This window comes from Typopeltis vanoorti, chromosome 12 (genome assembly GCF_054136105.1).
Source record: "Typopeltis vanoorti isolate ZY-2024b chromosome 12, IOZ_Tvanoo_1.0, whole genome shotgun sequence".
NCBI lineage: Eukaryota > Metazoa > Arthropoda > Arachnida > Uropygi > Thelyphonidae > Typopeltis > Typopeltis vanoorti.
This window is the reverse complement of record NC_143560.1, coordinates 129,006,490-129,028,158: the sequence shown is the minus strand read 5'-3', so window position 1 is coordinate 129,028,158 and position 21,669 is coordinate 129,006,490. Positions and strand designations below refer to the sequence as shown.

Below are 21,669 nucleotides of genomic sequence, written 5' to 3'. Positions count from 1 at the left end.
TGTATCATAATTAAAAACTGGATGGTTGTCATAATTTGTAATTATCTAATGGGGAAGATGGAGAAGAGTTAATTGAAGTTTATAAGTTAGTGCACTTAACTCAACTACAAGAGGACATAATAAAAAGAAAGTAGAGAGAAAAACTAAACAAAAGTTCAATATTTACTGTTAGGATAGTTGCTTACTTTTAGACACATATTAACTAGATATTAATATATTATTATTATTATTATTATTCCTGACACCTCCAAGGAGTCTGAAGACTCATCGCGGGAGGACACCTACAACTGTCTCAACTTAAAAGGATTTAAAAAAAAAAAGAAAAGAAAGAAAACATTTTATCCAGTTCAAATGTCTCTCCCTGTAACAAGTGTTATCTCAAATTAGTATTCCAAATTTGTTGAAATATTTTTCCCTTTGATTTCTCAAGAAAAAAAAATCCTTTTTCAGTTAAACATGGAAAAAATATTAATTTATTTAAAAATACTTTGCCATATTTGTTTTTATAATACATAAAGTTTGGATTCTTGTCTCCTTACTAAAATTTTATATAATTATTGATTGAATCACCTTAGTATTTCAGTCACATTTATTAGGAGTTATTGGGATGAATATAAAGAACAGCAGTGAGCTAAATGTTAACTTAAAAAACTTAGATTATTTACAAAAACAGAAATAAATGGGTAAATCTATTTACAGTGCTACATTAATTTTACAAATCATTTAATCTAATTTAGTTCACAAAACTTCATATTATAAATGTTTTAAAAAAGAAAATGTACATCAACTCAGTTTGTAGCACATTCTCACAAAGTGAGCTGGAAGAAATATACAATATCATAACAATGTAATAAAACTTACTAATATTAAAAAGTTATCTTTATTAACTTCAACTAAGAATTTCCATCTTTTAAAGTGCTATCTGGAATGCAACACTACAGTTTGCATTTCATAACTAACAACATATGCACAATAGTTGTGACACCCACATATTTTCCACTGTGCAGACTAGTAATATAACAATATATAAAATAGACTATATTTCATGAAAATATAACAAAATAATTATGATTCAGATAAAACTTTACAAATACTATTTTTAGTAGTAGCAAAAAAGATGCCATCATGCTACTCCTGAGTAACTTTGATTGCAATAAAAGTTTTCCAAAATCATTAAAAAAGTTAGTACTAAACATTTTCCCTTTTAATTTCACTCAATACAAGCATATCAACATGAATTCATCTAAATATTTAAATCTTATCTACAGTTTATTCCAACTCAACAATATACAGATATTACATACACTTCTTTGTACAGTTGAAAAAAATTCACAGATATAGATAAAATGCTCTTCATTTGAAAGATATGTTTCCAGACTTTATCTCATTCATGGAATGCAATGTTATTGTACTGGAAGTGATTTCACTTTCAATGTAACTGCACTGAAAGTAATTCTAGTGTAAGCCATTAGAATCACTTTTACTTTAAATTAAGGCCACTGTTCATTTTACGAGTAATATGACTTTTATATTGAAATTCTTCTTATTATTATTATTCTTAGTTATAATGAAATGAGGTAAAATGGCCAATTGATTTGAAAACAGACAACACTGCATCATTTTAAGAGATTAGAGAGCAGTACAAAGGACATTCAGCTAACATTTGCAATGACAGAGCCAGACCAGTAAACACATCCACTTTAAAAGGGAACCTTGCTGATTCAAAAATAGCGAAATTCACCTTTTTTGCCTTGTCGTTCACGACGAACCCAGTCAGCTGGTGCAGGTGTAGGAATGGCAGTTGATGGCATTCGATGAGCAAGATCTTGAGGACTACTCTCATCTGATCTTTCCCTACCTACAGGTGAGTCGCTCTAATAAAAATAAAATGCAACAATTAAATAATGAAAGAGCTGATGAAAATATTTTGAAATAATTGATCTTTGTTTTTATTCTGTCACTGTAGAGGAAAAAGTACCAACATGAGTTTTCTTCTATGGCATACTAGCATGATTTCATTTTTATTACTATTTTGCAAGAATCATTTCTTCTTGCAGACTGCAAGCAAAACAAATTTTAATTTCTTTAAATTAAAAAAACAAAAACAAAATAAAATTGATGTTTGGATTGTAAAATTAAGTTGTTTTTTTTTATGGGAATTGTACTTTCTGAAATACTCTGTCCACTATTTAAAAAAAAAAAAAAAAATTCAACCAACACTTAGGTTGACCTAGGATGATAAATTTGGCAATAGCAATCAGGAAAAGGAATTAAAAGTTTATTTTTCACTTGGTTAGACTATAATAAATTTAGTTTAATCCTTTATCCAAGTGTGAGCAAACAACGTTTGCGCCTGAAAGTATCTTCAGGACTGGGGTAAGGTGATACAACACTGGGCAACTCGTTGCAAAGGTGGAGCAAGCCAACATCACTCCTATCTCAGTATCTCCCATAATGCAAAACACATCTCCTTGCAGATATGTATAATGTTATGCATTAAGGGAAGGGCCACTACCCAGACTAGTTTCGACCTTTATTGAGGCCTCTTCAGTGGGAGCCAGGCGTAAGTGGAGATACCAGGCAGAAGCATTAGCAAGGCCATCTCTACCTATAGGAGTTGCTAAACGGTGTGCCACCTTTTTATTAAATTACTCTGGATTTAGAGAAAGATGTTAAAAGTTTATTTTTCACTTGGTTGGACTATAATAAATTTAGTTAAATCCTTTATCCAAGTGTGAGCAAACAAAGTTTGCACCTGAAAGTATCTTTAGGACTGGGGGAAGGTGGTACAACACCGGGCAACTCGTTGCAAAGGTGGAGCAAGATAACATCACTCCTATCTCAGTATCTCCCATAATGCAAAACACATCTCCTTGCAGATATGTATAATGTTATGCATTAAGCAAACTTTGTTTGTTCACACTTGGATAAAGGATTTAACTAAATTTATTATAGTCTAACCAAGTGAAAAATAAACTTTTAACATCTTTCTCTAAATCCAGAGTAATTTAATAAAAAGGTGGCACACCGTTTAACAACTCCTATAGGTAGAGATGACCTTGCTAATGCTTCTGCCTGGTATCTCCACTTGGGCCTGGCTCCCACTGAAGAGGCCTCAATAAAGGTCGAAACTAGTCTGGGTGGTGGCTCTTCCCTTAATGCATACCATTATACATACATTATACATATCCGCAAGGAGATGTGTTTTGCATTATTGGAGATACTGAGATAGGAGTGATGTTAGCTTGTTCCACCTTTGCAACAAGTTGCCCGGTGTTGTACCACCTTACCCCAGTCCTGAAGATACTTTCAGGCATAAACTTTGTTTGCTCACACTTGGATAAAGGATTAAACTAAATTTATTACAGGAAAAGGAAATGACATTTATGGTATTCAACACTAAACACAAAGATGAATTTCTTGGTAGCAATACGTGAGCAAATTTCAAAATAGAGAAAGAGGACAATGAAACTTATTCGTGTCTGTGGTTCTATGGAATACTGTAATAGGAAAGAAGCAGAAGAATTTAAGTCTTTAGAGAGGAAAATCAACAGAAATAGAAAAGTTGATACAAATGAACTTTTCCATTGAAGACAAACATCAAAGTAAAAATTGAAGTTCAGACTACACAGAACGTTTGGGTAAATCTGAAACAAGAGGCAAAGCTAATAATAATAATTATTATTATATTATTATTATTAGCAAATTTCAGATTTTATTATTATTATTTCTGTTCAAGATGTAATGTAGATCAGTGTTTAACACACACTGATCTACATTGATCAGTAATATTATGAAAACCCTGCCAACTTCAGTGTAATCAAAATGCAATCCAGCTTTATTCCATAAACCACACTTCATCTCCTCTCCCTTTTTGCTAATATCCAGATCGCCACACTAGATCAGATATCTCTTCTAGAACTGTGAATTACACCTTTAGACTCTCTTGGCAAGAGATGTAATTAAGTAATAAATAAAGCACAACATGCCCATTGATTACTCTGCATCAAAAAATCTAGATATCCTGTTCCTTGAACGGCACATCTAGTTTTTATGACATTATATCTTACCTGTACAACTTCTAACATAGTATAAATCCCAAATCCACTCTATCCTAAAATACTATTCTGAGATATGGAATGGTGCACCAAAAACTCTCTGAAAATGCTTGATACTGTCCAAAAGAGGACATTTCAGTTAAGTGCTAAACCTTTGCAACCAATACTATTACTTCTATTTCTCCTACTGTTTCCACTTTATATCTCTTCTACAGGTATTTTCAATGGCAATGTTCCACCAAACTGGCTTATATTAAAACATCAGCAACTGCTGGCAATGATCTATTCAATGTCCAGTTCTAAACATACCAAAGTAACTTTTCATCCTCCTCTATCTTACCTTCTACCTCAGTGCTCTGGACAGGCTTCTCCACAATTTTTTTTTTTGCCCCTCTTATAAGGACTGCAACCTCCAGTTGGTCAGAAACATATCAAACAGGGTCCTTCTTTCTTCTTAATGTACAGCAATATGCACATCCAAAAAAGAAGTGCTTTGCATTATGGAATACTGAGGCAAACGATGTGAAGTCAAAAGCCTCTATGTACAAGTAAACTAATAGGGAAGATACTTCAGCACCAGCTTTTTGCTTACATTTGGGTAAAAGATTAAAACAAGAATATATTTTCTTGTCAAGTATAATATACAGGTATCCCTTGCTTAATGCAGTTTTGCTTAACGCGCCAAAATTAATTGTGGCAATCCCTTGATATATGCGGCAAGATTTTTGATTAACGCACCTTTAACCCTGCGGAGCTCGCAGCTGATCTGACAGATACATGCAAAACAGAAAAAAGATACACGCAACCTCCGATGTCAGTATAGTATGGTTTAGTTTTTTTTTTTTTTTTTTATTCTTTGTTCAATAATTTCTAGATTGTAACTGAAAATAAATAAACCATGTATTACTGAAATAGAGAGCCAAAGGCTTATTTATCATACATGTCCTCCATGGAGTCAAAAGTCTTGTCGTGGAAGGTCCTTCCTAAGAACATAAAGTCTGTCAAGACTCATCGAGGGGAGGTTCCCCCCCCCCTAAGAAACACGAAGTCTATCATACCACTCCTTAAACTCATTGACCATTCTCGCTCTCACCACTCCATCAGGCAATGCATTCCACGGTTCAACCACCCTCCACGCAAAGAAACCACTCCTCACCCTCTTGCTCACAGTTTCCTTTCGTAACTTCCAGGGATGGCCTCTTAGAAACTTATATTAATGATATTGGGATAGGCTTAATTGAAGATATGCAACTGTCTTCAGGTGATGCAAAATGTCTTCAGGGGAGAACAATGCAAAGTCAAGCAGGTGTTGGTCACATAGGCGGACTTAAATACATTGTATAGCTGAGAGTAAGTGGAACTGTCATTTTAATGTTGCAAAGTGTAAGTTTCTGAAATAAGATAAGCAATGGTGCAATGCAAAGTACACACTTGGTGGGGAAACTTAAATAAAGAGGTTATTGGTAGAGCTTCTGCTACTAATGGCTCAGTTAAGTAAGTTTGAGCACGGTTAGTAGTTGGAAGGGAACCAATCGTTCGATGCTGTTGGCACACTCTCCCTCGATGAGTCTTTGGGCTCACTGGAGGTGTCAAATAATAATAATAATAATTACATAAGGCCTTATATGGATTATTGTGCACAGATTTGGTGACCTGGATTTCATGGTGATGAGGTTATGTTAGAAAGGGTCAGGAGAAGATTTCTAAAGGTGGTAGCTAGTCTTTGGAATGTAGGGTATGAAGACAGATTGAGGAAATTTAACTTGCAAAGCCTATGAATAGGAGTATGATTGAGACACAAGTTGTTACCAAGTTAATAAAAAAGGAATTTTTCATAGAATGAGAGGGGGAGGTAGATCAAGAGACCATCCATGGAAACTGTATAAGAAGGATGAGCAAACAAGTGAAGAAATGGTTGGTGAGTGGAATGCATTGTCTGAGTGTGTTGTGAATGTGGCCACACTGAATGAGTTTAAGAAAATTTCATGAGCTTTGGGTATATTGTGTGTACCTCCCATAAGGAGTCTGACTCCATGGGGAAAGACTCTGTTCCTTTCCATTCTGAGGAGGGGAAAATCTGGAATAACTGGATGTTAGGATGAGGGATAACTACAAATAATGGACCATAACAATAATTTTTTATTACACTTTACCAGCATTTGAACTGCAAAACTGCGGAAAAATAACATTGAAATAATAAATTTTCATGCAGTAGGTTGGAATTGGAAATTTCATATTAGATGTCAGAGGGTGTCACTAACTCACCTTTAGGTGAAGTAATCAAATTAGAAACCATGAATAGAGAGGTCTGGAAGAAAATTCATAGAAAACTAGAAATGACATCCTAGACTGATTTATCATAGTGTATTCTTGAGGATACAATCCAAAAAATTATGCTGATAGGCTTATGTTCCATTTGCTGCTTGCTGTAATCCACTACTCAAGATTTCAGAGATTAATGCAAACTTTTATGAACGAAAAAATATTACAGCAACAAATGACACAAATCATATTTAGTAAATGTCAATAGAAATAAAAATAATAATAATCTACATTTTTATTCTTCTGGCAACTCCACTTTTCATTTGTCTTAGTAGTAATCAATTGCACAATAATTGTAAGAGATATGGATAATGTGTTTTCTTAAAGTACAATGCAACAAAATAAATACACAATAAAGAACTCACTGGACTATAGTATTCTCTGCTTCTTTCCCTACTTCCATAAAGGGGGTTACTGAAAACATCTTCTTCAGTTCCACTACCTGGCTGTGCAGAAACTATTGTATGAGGAACATGGGCAACTTGTCCTCTGATGTTCCGTGCCTTCCACCATTTGCGAGTGTCATCCAGTATCTGTAAATTCATTAAGACATCTTAATGTTGCACTGAAACAAATATTTGAATATTAACTAAGCAAACAAAATAAGTAAAGATTTATGCTAGTACAGAATGCATTTGTTTCACATCATTTACAAAGAATTGATGTTAGGAAATGTATTTTCTCATACCAATTCTTTGTGCTACTTCCATAGCTAACCATCAGTCATACTTTCTACTTGATATAAAACATACACTTTATCATGCTACTCTTCCTTTTATCAAACTGCAGCCAACACCTCTGCATTTTCACTCCTGCACCAGATATAGCATATCATTTTGTTCAAGATAAGGAATTTAGCAAGTTAAATCATTTAGTTGTTTCTGCAGTGATTTTCAGCCATTATTAGTATCCCTCCACCCCCGTAAAGGGCTCGGGTTTTCTCTCAAATCATGAAGCTAGCCTAGAATACTTTATGAAAGTAATCAGTTTCTGGTGGAAGGTTGAGATATTGATAATGTTGATTCTAAGGATGCAGCTAAATCAGTTTTTGTAAAAAAAAAAATAAATAAATTGTTTACCAGTATTATTTTTTCTTATTGTAATAATCTACTCTTTGTCATGCATGTGTTTAGTTCTCTATTCTACTGAAGCAATGAGATCTCTTGCTTCTTTTTCCTCCAGCTTTATTCTATTCATCTGTATGCAGATTTTCTTCATTTATTATGTTGCACTCAGATTTTCTTTAAGGTGTGAAAGGTTACAATGAATAATTATTCATTGTAACCTTTCACACCTTAAAGAAAATGTCTTCAAGAATTTAAGAACAGAGAGATTATCTACAACTTTCATGCTTCTAGTTCTGCATATTTCCTATTAACTTGACTATCTGCATTTGACTTCACAAAGCAAACCCAGATAATATCCTCATATTTTCAATTTTATATATGATCTCTCACTAATTTCTCCAAAATCTTTATAAACTGATATAAATAAATATAAACTGATCTATAATTCCAATTCTCCACTTCTAAAACTTTCATTGAACAGCTTATCAATTCTTAGCATATTCTCTTAGTGTTTAATATTCAAAATATCAATTCTTAGCTTATTCTCTTAGTGTTTAGTATTCAAAATATATTCTCTTCATGCACTTCTAAACATTAATCCCCTCACCCACCCTATCAGAAATAAAACCTGGTTTTCACTTACCCCCCCTTTCATCTAATAGGGTTCTTCACTCATAGTCATTTCTCCTCCTGACCATATAATGGAAGAATTTTCTAGGGTTTTCATTGGACTGTGGTCTACTTCTTCTGCAGCTTATCCCGCCTCTAAGACCTCGGACTAGAGGAGAAAATGGTCTTGGACGGAACTGACTGGAGGAAGTTGATCTGCAGAAGGTGACCCTACTTGAGTGGGAATGAAGCTCAAGAAGAGGAGATTGTTGACATAATTTTGTTTCATCTTATGTTCCCACTAATTATGGCCTGATTTAAACCAAAACAAGACACTGAAGAATGTTTCAAGCCTTCTGCCAATAACAATTTTTTTTTCTTTATGTGTGGTTCCTACCCATGAAGGTTATTATAAACCTATAGTACATTTTGTACCATGGAAGTGCTAAGAAATTTTTTTTGCCATTTTTATCAATTTTATATATATTGTAATTAAAATGAAAAGCCAAACAGCTTTTCATCTTATTTTAAAATTTTATATATATAAAATTATCCAATTTTATATATATATTTTTATTTTTTTTTTTATTTTTGCATAGTCTAGAAACCCTGCTATAGAGACCAAACATTGAATATTTTTCAAGCCACTTCAGGCCTCTAATAAGCAGGGAGGTGGTCTCACATTGAGCAATGAAATTATCTCCCATCTAAAGATAATTACAAACATCCATGCCATGGCAGGATTCAAACCTGCAACTTGTTGGTTGGAGAGCAGGTATGCTAACCACTCAGCCAACCAGGCCAGCTGTGGGGAAATTATTGCACACCATCATAAACAACGAGATTTAAACCAAAATTCAAACAAATGCTAACTAACACCTGTAGGCATTAAATGACTTTCATCACCTAATAAAACACTACCAGTTTGCTTACTGGAGGCCTGAAGTGGCTCTTGCAAGTTATTGAATATTGAAAATAAATCAACAAAATAACATTACAATGACACTAAAATGCTTCAATTATTTAATTAAAATAATTAAATAATTAAAGACTATGTCCAGGATTAACTGACCATTATCGGTCAGTTAATCCTAATTTTATTGTAAATATCTTAAATGTTAATATTTCTTGAAAACTTGTAAATATGCTATATAATATGGTAAATCTAATTAACAGGGCATATTGACTGATACTACCAACCTCTAAAAACTCTCCTCTAATGACAGTCAATTCTTTGTCATTATTAGCAGTTCTTGGATAAAGTACTTGTACCACTTTGCTTCCTTTCAGCTTAAGCTCTTCACACCATTGATTTTGCTGACGCTCAAACTGTCGATGAGGATCTAGTGAAGAATTAGGCTCTATAGAATCAGCACTAAAGTCAGATCTCACATCTCTGTCATGGTGATCTCGAAAATCTCTGTCAGAAGTTGGAGAATGTGCTCCGGTTCTATTAGTAAAAGTACTTTAATCAAGATGACATATAGCATAAGATAACTAACTTGAAAAAAAAAAAAAACATGTATAATTCAGAAATGATATGAATAAAATGATCATTTAATTATCAATATTCATCCACATTCATTAAGAGATTTAAAATCGACTGAGTTTAACAGCACTACTAGCAGTAAAATAAAAGTAATTTATGTTGAGCTCTTCATGACTATAAGAATAGCCAATTTGCTAAAAAAAATTTCAGAGCTGTATTCAGATTTCCGAGTTATCCTTCCTCCCCACCCCAGCTACATTCTGAAAACTCAACTTAACTCTATACTACAAAGCAAGCATGCTCTCTCTCTCTGACTATCCTTCCAGATAACCTTCTCTAATTCTGAACTATCTTTGTCACCAGTCTTCTTCATCATTTCTTCATCCTTGTGAAATACAAATATAATCATTTAATTACTGTCTACCTATGTAAATCTGCTATCCAACTTTCTTGCTGACACAGTGATAAAATATTTCCTCTCAATTTTTTTTTTAATTTAATCAGTTAGAGGCCTCTTTACTAAGCTCTACAATACGCCTTCTGTCCATTACAGTTAGGTTACCAGTTTTCTCTCTTGTTCATTAGTTATAGTGGTTGGTTTCTTCCCTTCAAATTTCTTAACAATGCCAAGGGTATTCCAAAGATCTGTATTTTCATTCTGCTATACGTTATGTATAGACAGGCTTAGGGTTTGGTGTTTATTCAAAATGGTGTTTCCCAGTATGAAGAACACCAGAAAAAAAAAAATAATGGATTGTATGTGCTAATACTTAGCTGGTATTTCTGGCTCAGATCTTCAGGGTATAATATAATAAATATAATATATATAGTATATAATAAATATAATATAAGGTCAAAATGGATACCAAATATAGGGTCAAAAAAAATAATAATCCACAAACCCAATATTGTCCTCTTTCATCCAATACTAAGACAGCCCCACTTGCCAAACAACTAGCAAAATCAATCCCCTTCCCCAAAGGCAACTCTCCCTCCTTCATTAAAAATATTCTATTCACTTTAAAACCTTAATAAAAAAAATATTAATCTGAAAGATCAGACATCACAGCTGGCTTTGATATTACTTCATTACTATTATACAGGTATTCCCATAGTCAAAAAGACTCATTGCAGAAGACCCACCTCTTTTAAACTCATTCATCATGGAGGCACCCATAACCACCTCTAGAAACCATTCCACTCAATCACCACTCTCCAAGCAAAGAACCTAGTCCACACACACACATCCTTACTAACTACTCTTACACAACTTCTAGGGGTGATCCTTGTTCTCCCATTACTCCTAGGAATTATAGACACGTTAACACATGAATATTTTAATATTTGCCAAATATTTCAGTCTGAAACTAACAGACTATCTTCAGTGGCTACATAGGAACAGTTTTTAACAAGGTAGAATACCAACAATTGATCATTCAAAAGTAGAATATATCTTTATCAAAAATATGGGAAAGTTCAATTCGGATAACACATTAATTTTTTTTTTTTTAAATTGAGTTTTAATTCCTACATTAGTCTAATGTTATTTATAAATTAATATTATTATTTTAAATTGTGAATTAATACCTATAATTTAGTCATCACTCTGATGAAATTTTTCCTCTCTTTAATGCTTAGTAATGTAACAATACACAGCTCCTGCAGCTCGTTCTACTTTTGAATGATCAATTGTTGGTATTCCACCTTGTTAAAAAACTGTTGCTATGAAGATAGTCTGTTAGTTTCAGACTGAAAAATTTGGCAAATATTAAAATATTCTTATGTTAACATGTCTATAATTCGTAATTATAATGTCACAAGTGTCTCTCAAGATTAAAATCCCATTACTCCTCATATATTGAAAATTTTCTTTTGTATCAATCTTATACAATCCCCTCAGTAACTTAAATTTCTATCATGTTCCCTCTCCTCTGTCTGTCAAATGAACTCTGCAATCCACACACTTTCAATCTATCCTCACAGGGAGCATTTCACAGATTGGTGACTCATCTATGAATCCTCTCCACCACCTCCAAGAAATTCAGGTGACCAAACCTGTGCACAGCATTCAAGATGCAGCTGAATAATAGCCTTATAAAGAGGGATAATAACCTCCTATCTTTATTTGTTAATGTGTTCTTCAACATCCAAGTAATCCTTTAACCAAATTTCCTAATTTTTGCAATATGTCCTCTGAATCAAATCTCTAATCCACTATCACTTCCCAGATCTATAGGCTCATCAATTTCCTGTAATCCAGTACCATCAATGCGATACACAGTATTAATATTTTCATCCCAGAGTGCATTACCTTACATTTTGCAACATCAAATTGATAATCACTGTTCTTTTTCTCTTCCCCCCCCCAACTGCCAATTTATTTAAATCATCCTGTACAATATCTATTATCCTCTCCAGTTTTGCACCATCAGTAAACAACTAAATACCCCCTCCCAAAAAAAATCTTCTGCTATATCATTAATATACAAATTATAGACAGCCCTAGGGCACTCCACTAGTTGCCTTCATTTGCTTTCATTCCATACATCACCCTTAGATGTCTGTCTGTCAGTCTATCCATGCTGCCAGCCTCATATCTATTTGCCTTCATTCCATACATCACTCTTAGATGTCTGTCTGTCAGTCTATCCATGCTGCCAGCCTCATATCCATTCCCATTTGCTCCAACCTGGGCAATATTTTTTCATGCAGTATACAATCAAATGCCTTTACAAAGTCCAGCAGTATCACTGCATAACCATTTCTTTATCCAGTACCACTGTCACTTTATTATAAAATGTGAATAAGTTGTTATCAGGTAGACATGGAAAAGATTTTTCATAGAATGGGAGAGGGGAGTAGAACAAAGAGGCCGTTGCTGGAAACTGTATAAGGAGGGTGTGAGCAATGGAGTGAGAAGCAGGTTCTTTGCATGGAGGGTGGTTGGTGAGTGTGTTGTGGATGTGGACACATTGAATCAGTTTAAGATGTGATTGGATGAGCATTGTATGCAATAGTGAGTACTTCTCACAATGAGCCTCTGACTCTATGGAGGTCAAATGTTGATAATAATAATAATAAAAGTTACTAAACAGGAACTACCTTTTATAAAGCTGTGCTGCTCGATAGAGCATCATATTCCACTTCCTGAATTTTATCTTTAACCAATACTTTTCCGATACTTTAACTGCCATTCCAGAGATAATAACTGGTCTGTAATTTGCTACTTTTATGTAATGGAACCAACTTACCCTCTTTCCATTTCCTTGGAACCTTGGCAGAGCTCAGACTGAGATTAAACAACTTCATCAGAAGCACTGTCAGTTCTCTTGCACAATCTCAAATCACATGGGCTGACATACTGTCCAATCATACTGCTGTATTCACATTGATATTTTTCAATATGCTGAGTACCTCCAGTCTGTCCATGTCAATTCTCACATCAGCCTCTGTCACATCAGTAGTTTTACAAAGTCTCCACCTGGATGATACACCCTTGCAAAGTGATCACTTTACAAGGGTGTATATATCATTCAGGGTCTATCAAAGGTGTAGCTCAACTATTTCTGCTTCTAACTATTTCATTTTTCTACCATCAGCAATGAGTAAAGTTATCCTTCCATAATCATTCTTTCCCCTGCTTGCAATAGCAAAAAAACTCTGTTGGATTTACTTTGGTCTGCTTAGCTAATTTTTTCTCAAAATCTGATTTAGCCTTCCTTTACCATACTAGTTATCCTTCTTGCCTATGCTTTGTATTGCTCATTAGTATTGTGATCAGCCTTTTGTTTATATTCCTTCCACAACGCTTTCTTTTCGTTTTTGTTTTTTTTGCAGCTCCTGATTTGTATTAACCCCCCCCCCCCGACACTGGGTATGCATTCTGATACTGTCTCTCAAACAATCTCCGACCACTTCTCATGCACTACTAATATTCATTTGTTGTAGCTTTTCATGTCCTGGGACTACTCAAAGCTGCCATCTAAGTTTGTTATAATAAACAGTTTTGTAGATCCACATAAACTCTTTCTTGACTGAGAATTCTACATGTTGAGCCACCTTCCATAACAAGACTGCATAGGCACTTTTCCCCAACTGGAGGTAGAGTTGCTACTGTAGTTATAGATTGATCAAATCCCTGGTCCCCTCCATCACATGCTGTTTGAGATAATTATCTCTTAGTAACTGCATAAATTCCATTTCCATCTTGCAATGTACTCTTTCCTCCTTCCAGTCTATATCCCCATAGTTGAAGTCTCCCATTATAATTGCTTGGCCTACATTCCTTATGCTAATTTACCAATGCATGCCATTCACATATTCCTCTGGATCCCCCCCCCCCCCAAAAAAAATATAGCAGCAACCAGCAATATATTTTGTCCTATTGGCCTCTATTACACCAGACAGTCTCACTGTTTACCAATGTACTACTGACAGCAACCCTTGACTTTATCAAATCACATTTTCTGACATATTTGAATGATTCAAATTCACCAGTAATTCAAGTTATTTTCATGGAAAGGAAAGGAAAAATATACAGATAACTATATGGGACTGTAATGGGTTCTCTTCTGGGAATTTCTATATGGAATTTCTAGAAAAATCAAGCACTCAATAAGCTACACATAAACCAACAGTTTAGCTATGTGGATGATGTATTTGCTTATGTGGCTTCATTGCCTAAACACATTAGATATATTTTAAGTGCACTTAAATGGTCAACATCCAAAAATACACTTAACAATAGAAAAAGCACTAACAGCTGTTTCCCCTTCCTGGACATACTAATTATATACCACCAAATAGTTTGTTATTCTGTTCTATTTATAGTATGGCATCTTCAAAACACTCGAACACAGAGACAGAGCTATTTGTTCAAATCACACAATCCTTGCCCCTAAAACTTGGGTACCTTTGCAACACTTTTTTTTTTAGCTAACAGCTACAACCCATATAAAATAGACAAAATACTACATGTCTCCCTGTCCCTCCTGCAACCAACAGACAAGATCATAGCAAAATTATTTTTATCCCTTATATTCAAGGATGCACTGGGGAAATATAGTTACAGTTCCCCAAAAATAAAATCCCCATGTTTTTTTTTTTTTTTTTTAGCTAACAGTTACAACCCATATAAAATAGGCAAAATACTGCATTTCTCCCTGTCCCTCCTGCAACCAACAGACAAGACATTATCATTATTATTATTTGACACCTCCAGGGAGTCCTATGACTCATCGAAGGAGGGCATCTACTTTACAACTCTCCATCTCCACCACTCAACCTCATCCACAAACCGCCTCATCTACAACAACGCCATCTACTGTCCACCATCACCACTATTATTTTCACAGACAATCACAAACATTCATGTGCACGGCAGAATTCGAACCCTAAACCTTTTGGCTGGGGAGCAGATATGCTAACCACTCAGACAACCAGGCCGGCAATCATAGCAAAATTATTCTTATCCCTTATATTCAAGGATGCACTGGGGAAATATAATTACAGTTCCCCAAAAATAAAATCTCCATGTCACTTTAAAACTATACATCAAACTAGTAGCCATCATTCATTCTCCTTTGGATCAGCTGCATACTACTGCATATTATGAAGTGCATGATGTTACTTTGTGCCTGCAAATTAGACTACTTTGGAGAAATGGATAGATCTGTTAACATCTACCTTGTTATTATACAGTGCGCTTCCACTTTGATAACCTAACTGGATCCTGAAAGTCTGTCATTACTCAAGTAGTTGTAAACTGAAAACTTATTTCCCATAGGCTCAGTGTTATGAATTGGAGTTATGTTCCTGAAAATATATTTTGAATTCTATAATATAATACTATTATATTATAATATTCATCATCATCAAATTCCTGCCATGTACCCTCAAGGGGTGTACAGGATATGACAGTACTACATGAAAAAATTACATCATTATTAACTTCCTATCTACAATTTTCCTCCAAATCAGTCTGTTACTTGTCAAGACTCCAACATTATCAGATCTTATATTTCTATCGTCTAAGGCACTTTGTAACGTATCAATCCACCTATATCTTGGTCTTCTTCTGGGTCATTTTCCTGCCAACCCGGCAGAGAACACTTGTTTTGCTAATCTTTCCTCTCCCATTCTATTTAAGTGACCATACCACCTGATATTAGCTCTGCTAATGCATAACAACTTCCTATCTACAATTTTCCTCCAAATCAGTCTGTTACTTGTCAAGACTCCAACATTATCAGATCTTATATTTCTATCGTCTAAGGCACTTTGTACCGTATCAATCCACCTATATCTTGGTCTTCCTCTGGGTCGTTTTCCTGCCAACCTAGCAGAGAACACTTGTTTTGCTAATCTTTCCTCTCCCATTCTATTTAAGTGACCATACCACCTGAGATTAGCTCTGCTAACGCATTCCTGGATGCTGACAATGTCAAGTTCTTTCCTAATATCCTCATTTTTAATATGATATTGCCATTGATGCCATCTGTTCCCGCCTCTAATCTTTCTCAGGACTCTCATATCTGGGGTCTCTAGTCTTTGGTCAAGTGTTTTACTTCTGACCCAGTTCTCAGATCCATAAGTTAAAACTGGTTTGAACACTATCTTGTATACAGCTAACTTAGTGTTCTGACTAATTTCTCTCTTATTCCATATGAATTTATTCAACTGACTTCCCACCATACCAGCTTTGCTGATTCTGTTGTCTATTTCTATATTTAATTTACCATCTTCAGTAAAAATCGTGCCTAAGTAGCTAAAATGTTTTACTTGTTCCACAGGTTCTCCATTCACAACACAGTTGACATTTTCAACGATTCTGCCTATTTTCATTGTCTTTGTCTTTTTATTGCTGACCTTCATACCATATCTATTACAACAGCTATTCAATTTAGTCAGAGAATCTTGCAGACTTGTAGCGGATTTATTTAGAAGTATAATATCATCCGCATAAAGCAAAGAGTTGACATTAACATCTCCAATTTTGATATCAGGTTTAATACTACTTTTCTTCATAATGTGATCCATATAGATAATGAATAACAGAGGGGATAATGTACATCCTTGTCTCACACCAGATTTAACATTAAACCATCTTCCTGTCCTTCCTTCAATTCTAACTGCTGACTTACAACTCAAATAAAGACTAAGTATTGCTTGATATAATGCCCCATTGATACCATATAACTGCAGCATATTGAATAGCTTCTCTCTTGGGACCTTGTCATATGCCTTTTCCAAATCGACAAAACTTAAATACAGATCTTTGTTATATTCCCATGCTTTCTCGTGAAGTGAAGTGAAGATCTGATCCTGACAGCCTCTATTTGGCCTGAATCCAGCTTGTTCTTCACCAAGCTTTTCTTCCACAATTCTTCTTAACTGTTTCTCAAGTATACTTGCATAGATCTTGCCAGGAACACTCAGTAGGGAAATACCTCTGTAATTCTCACATTCAGTTTTATTTCCCTTTTTATATATGGGTACTATAAGAGCTCTACTCCAGTCATCGGGAATTCGTCCCTATGTCCAGGCTTTCTGAACTATGCAGTGCAGCCACTGTAAGACTTTTATACCACCATACTTCAGCATTTCTGGTCGAATATCATCTACTCCTGCTGCCTTTCCACGTTTCAAGCCTTTGATGGCTTTTTCTACTTCAAGTATGGATATGTATTCCTGACTGCATGCCTGGTCAGTGTTTTTTACCACTGTGCTATCATCACTGCTTGTTTCATTTAGCAGTTTTTCAAAGTAATTACTCCATACTTCAAGGATATCTTTTTCTCCTGTTTTCACTCTTTCCTCCATTCCTAAGCTTTTTCAACAACCTCCAGAATATTTTGCCACCTTCTTGATATTTATTTTCTATATTCTTGCCAAAGTCCTCCCATGACTTTTGTTTAGCTAGTTTTACACACTGCTCAGCTTTCTTACATTTGTCTCTGTATTCTGTAAGAGTAAAAGCTGACTTATTTGCCAGGAACTTTTGATATGCTTTCTTCTTTTCTTCACTGCCTCTTTAACTTCCTGTGTCCACCAGGGAGTTCTGATTTTTTTATCCTTGCACACAACCTCACCACATGCCTCTCTGGCAGAATCAATCAATGTTTTCTTCAGAGTTTGCCACTGAATCTCCAAGGTTTGATTCCTGTTCTCAAACTCTTTCATTTTCTTTTCAATAATCTTTCTGTATTTTAGTCTACAGTTCACATCTGAGAGCTGCTCAACTTTTATTCGCTTTAAAACTTTCTTACATGTCATTCTTTTCAATATGAAATTCAATTTTATCCTGCTCAAGACTAAATATTGATCACTTCCAATTTCAAATCCTCTGTACACTCTGGTGTCCTGCACCAGGGAGAAAACATCACTATCAACAATAACATAGTCAATGAGATTTTTCTTATTCCTAGCCTCTTCTCTCCATGTGAATTTGTGCACATGTTGGAACATGGTGTTATTAATAACCAGTCCATGTCCTGAGCAGAAATCCAACAGATATTTGCCATTATTATTAGCTTTGCTCTTTTCTCCAAATTTTCCCAAAATATTTTTGTATGTCTCACAATCATTTCCTACTCTGCTATTTAGATCCCCAACAAGGACCAACTTTTCCTTTTTCATTGTGTCAGTTGCTTTTTCTAAAGCGTCAAAAAATTCCTCCACTTCTACCTTAGTAGAACCTTCTGTGGGACCATAGGCACAAATAAGTCTCATTGTCCAGTTCCCCATTTTCATATTTGCCAACATTACTCTACTTGAGACTGACTGCCATTCAAGAAGATTAGCTTCGTATTCTGTGTTGAATACTATGGCTACTCCTTTTCCTTGATTGTCATTGCCTGAATATAACATTTTGTATTTATTGCTCAGAAAGATCTCACCAGTTTTGGACTTTTTTGTTTCAGTCACCCCTATTATGTCGATCTGATACTTATCTAATTCCTCAGCTAGCTCCATTTCTTTGCCATTCAGGCTTCTTACGTGGATAGTACCGATCTTTAACTCTGGTGATGTTGAGTTGGGGTTTGTTTTCAGATTTGTTCCAGTAGCTGACTTTTCGCTGTTCGCCCTGGTTCCCTGGCGAAAACAACGGGGGCCTTGTTTAACTGGGCGACGCCCCAGCCGGCATGAAATTTTGTGTTGTACCATCATTTTTTTTTATTTTGGTTTAACCAATAAGAATACAATTTGGTCGGCTAAATCCCAAATTTCCAGCCCATCCTCGTTCGTTCAGTATCAAAGTAGATACCCAACAGGGTGCACCACAAGAAGGTGAGGATTGGACATTAGGTAAGAATCCCTGGTCAGTTCTCCGCATTCCTTTAAAAGGCTATGTGGAGGTCTCCTCTCAGTTATACAGCTTTGACCCTTAAGCACCCCTATTATAATATTATATAATACTATAGAATATTATTATTATTATTCAGGCCTCCATGGAGTCAAAAGACTCATTATGAGAAGTCCCTCCTAGGAAACACAAAGTCTATCATACCACTCCTTAAACTCATTGACCGTTCTCGCTCTCACAACTCTATCAGGCAATGCATTCCATGGTTCAACCACCCTCCATGCAAATAAACCACTCCTCACCCTCTTGCTCACAGCTTCCTTTCATAACTTCCAGGGATGGCCCCTTCTCATCACTCCTCCTCTCTGTTCAACCAAGTGAAAGAACTCCCCAGTGTCAACCCCGTAACCACCTCTGAACAGTTTAAAAGTCTCAATCATATTACCTCTCCTTCCTCCATCCACCAAACTCTGCAGTCCACATTCCCTCAGCCGATCCTCATAACCAACATTGTACAATCCTGAAACCATCTTTATTATTTGCCTATGTATCCTTTCCACAATCTGCATGGTTAGCCGAGTGGTTACGCTTCACAACCACATGCCTGGGAAAGGAGGTTCTGGGTTCAATTCTCATCGCCAATGTAAAGAGCTTAAGGATCTTTCTCAGACATAACCAAGTTAGCTGGTCTTGAGCGTGAGCAGCAGGATTTTTCTCCCCAGTTTAACTGGGGGTTTTTCCTCCCGCAAGCAGGCAAACCAGCCCCGTGAACACACATGGATTACAGTCAGGAATACTTAAGACCAAGCAATAGGGCGGATTCGTCAGCTATGCTAGTCCCGAGGCCAGATAAAATTTGGGTGGATTGAGATGGTGCCGTAATTCCCTGTAAAAGGGGCCTCATGGCCTTTATATCATCATAGAAATAAATAAATAATCCTTTCCACAGTTAATTTATTCCCTTGAAATCCTGGGGACCAAATCTGAGAACAATAGTCCAAGTGTGGTCCAATCAGGGTCTTATACAACGGAATGATAATTCTTTTATCTCTGCAGGATATAGCTTGAATAGACTAACTTGTAAAAGAACTAACCCATAGAACCTTTGTTTCAATGAGACCTCTCTTGCAGTAGAACTCAATCATACACAATACACTTTTTTATTTAATGGCTACAGTTTCCACAGTATTAAAAATATATATATATCAATCCTTTCCCCAATCCATGATCTTCTCTTCAGTAAGATTTCAGTAATGCTATCACCATCCCCTATGTCCAAGACATATAAAAAAAATAGCCAGAATCTTAAAGAAATGCAATCTTTGCACCACTTTCAAAATCCACTTCAAATTTGCTACCCATATTGCTCCACTAAGGACAGACTCCTTCTTTCAACTCAGGTGTATATAGAGTTCCTTGTTCTTGCAAGTTGGCCTACTATGGACAGACAGGAAGATACCCACATGAAAAAACATAAAAAATACATATGCAGTCATGACTATGGTCAATCTGGCATTGCAGAAAATGCTTTGGATACAGCTCAAAGAATCAATTTGAAAAAGACCACCATGCTCCACTGCAGTAAATTTAGAAGAGATACCGTTTTTAGATTCTGCTGCTGCTGCTCTTAAAAATCAGCCTAATTTGATTAAATATGGTTGCATAAAGCTTCTCAAAATATGGTAAAAACACTAATACTTTGAGATCCTTGTTTACATCCTAAGCAACCAACAAAGATCCATAGAGGGCACCCTGACCTAGTTAGGACTCTAGTCTTTCATCCACATGTTTACTTAGTTTTGTGCTGCCTTTGTGTGCATGCACACTGTGTGTGTGTGTGTGTGTGTGTGTGTGTGTGTGTGTGTGTGTGTGTGTGTGTGTGTGTGTGTGTGTGTGTGTGTGTGTGTGTGTGTGTGTGTGTTATGAGTATCATATTGTACTCCCTGATGATGTGTCTCTATGAAATGAAATATTGAAAGAATTAAATACTATTTTTAATCCTTTCCTAGTGCTGTTTCACTCCACTGAACTTTTAACATCAGTTTCTCCCAGCACTTAAGTATTAATAAGTGGATATTGATCAGACCACATGTGGATTACTGCACACAGATTTGGTCACCTGGTTTTCGAAAGGATGACAAGTTGTTGAAGAGGATTTGGAGATCCGAAACTGACTTAATGAATTAAGTCAGTTTTGGATCTTTTGAATGTGGAGTATGAGGAATGTCTGAGACCATGCCAACTGCAGAACATAGTGAATAGAAGGCTGGTTTTCAAAAGGATGACAAGTTGTTATCACATATCACATGACAAGTTACATATCACAATCATATTCCCCACCCCCCAGGTGGGGAATATGATTGTGATATATAACTTGGTAAGGGGTAATTACTGGATTCATGTGGATGAGATTTTTCATAGAACTGGAGACAAGAGGCCATCCTTGGAAGCTGTATAAGGAGAGTGCAAGCAAGAAGATGAGGAGAGTGGATTTTTTGCATGGACATGAATTATTGGAATGCATTGCCTGAAAGTGTAATCAGTGCAGAGATAGTGAATGAATTTAAGTCAAGGTACGAGCTGTGTGAGTGTGTGTGTGAGAGAGAGAGAGAGAGAGAGAGAGAGAGAGAGGAACCTCCTACAATGAGTCATTGACTGCATGAAGGTCTGATGATAATAATTTTATTCTTCTATATTTATTTTTATAATCATATTTGTTATAAGCCTCTCCCACTTGGTTCCATTTTTTCTATTGAAAGCTTCTAGGTAGCAATATTCTCCAATCACCTCCACTAGCTCATCCTTCCAGTTTCTCTCTGG

General features: G+C 35.6%; 1 protein-coding gene and 1 long non-coding RNA gene across 4 annotated transcripts in view; one reads left to right on the top strand and one right to left on the bottom strand.

The window, feature by feature from the left end:
- Nucleotides 1–571: 571 nt before the first annotated feature.
- The window catches only part of LOC150101221 (epidermal growth factor receptor kinase substrate 8-like), a 218,423-nt gene continuing 197,325 nt past the window's right edge, over nucleotides 572–21,669 (bottom strand). For all 3 annotated transcript variants that reach the window (XM_090401588.1, XM_090401590.1, XM_090401589.1), the window contains exons 15-17: nucleotides 9,257–9,506; nucleotides 6,746–6,913; nucleotides 572–1,874 (exon numbers count right to left, since the gene is read on the bottom strand). In XM_090401588.1, coding sequence (XP_090257714.1) covers nucleotides 1,722–1,874; nucleotides 6,746–6,913; nucleotides 9,257–9,506 — 571 coding nt within the window. In that variant the 3' untranslated portion in view covers nucleotides 572–1,721. The remainder of the gene's footprint in view (nucleotides 1,875–6,745; nucleotides 6,914–9,256; nucleotides 9,507–21,669) is intronic.
- LOC150101222 (uncharacterized) overlaps nucleotides 1,731–21,669 on the top strand; it is a 36,665-nt gene continuing 16,726 nt past the window's right edge. Inside the window, exon 1 of the long non-coding RNA XR_016549165.1 lies at nucleotides 1,731–1,864. This is a non-coding gene — a long non-coding RNA (uncharacterized LOC150101222). The remainder of the gene's footprint in view (nucleotides 1,865–21,669) is intronic.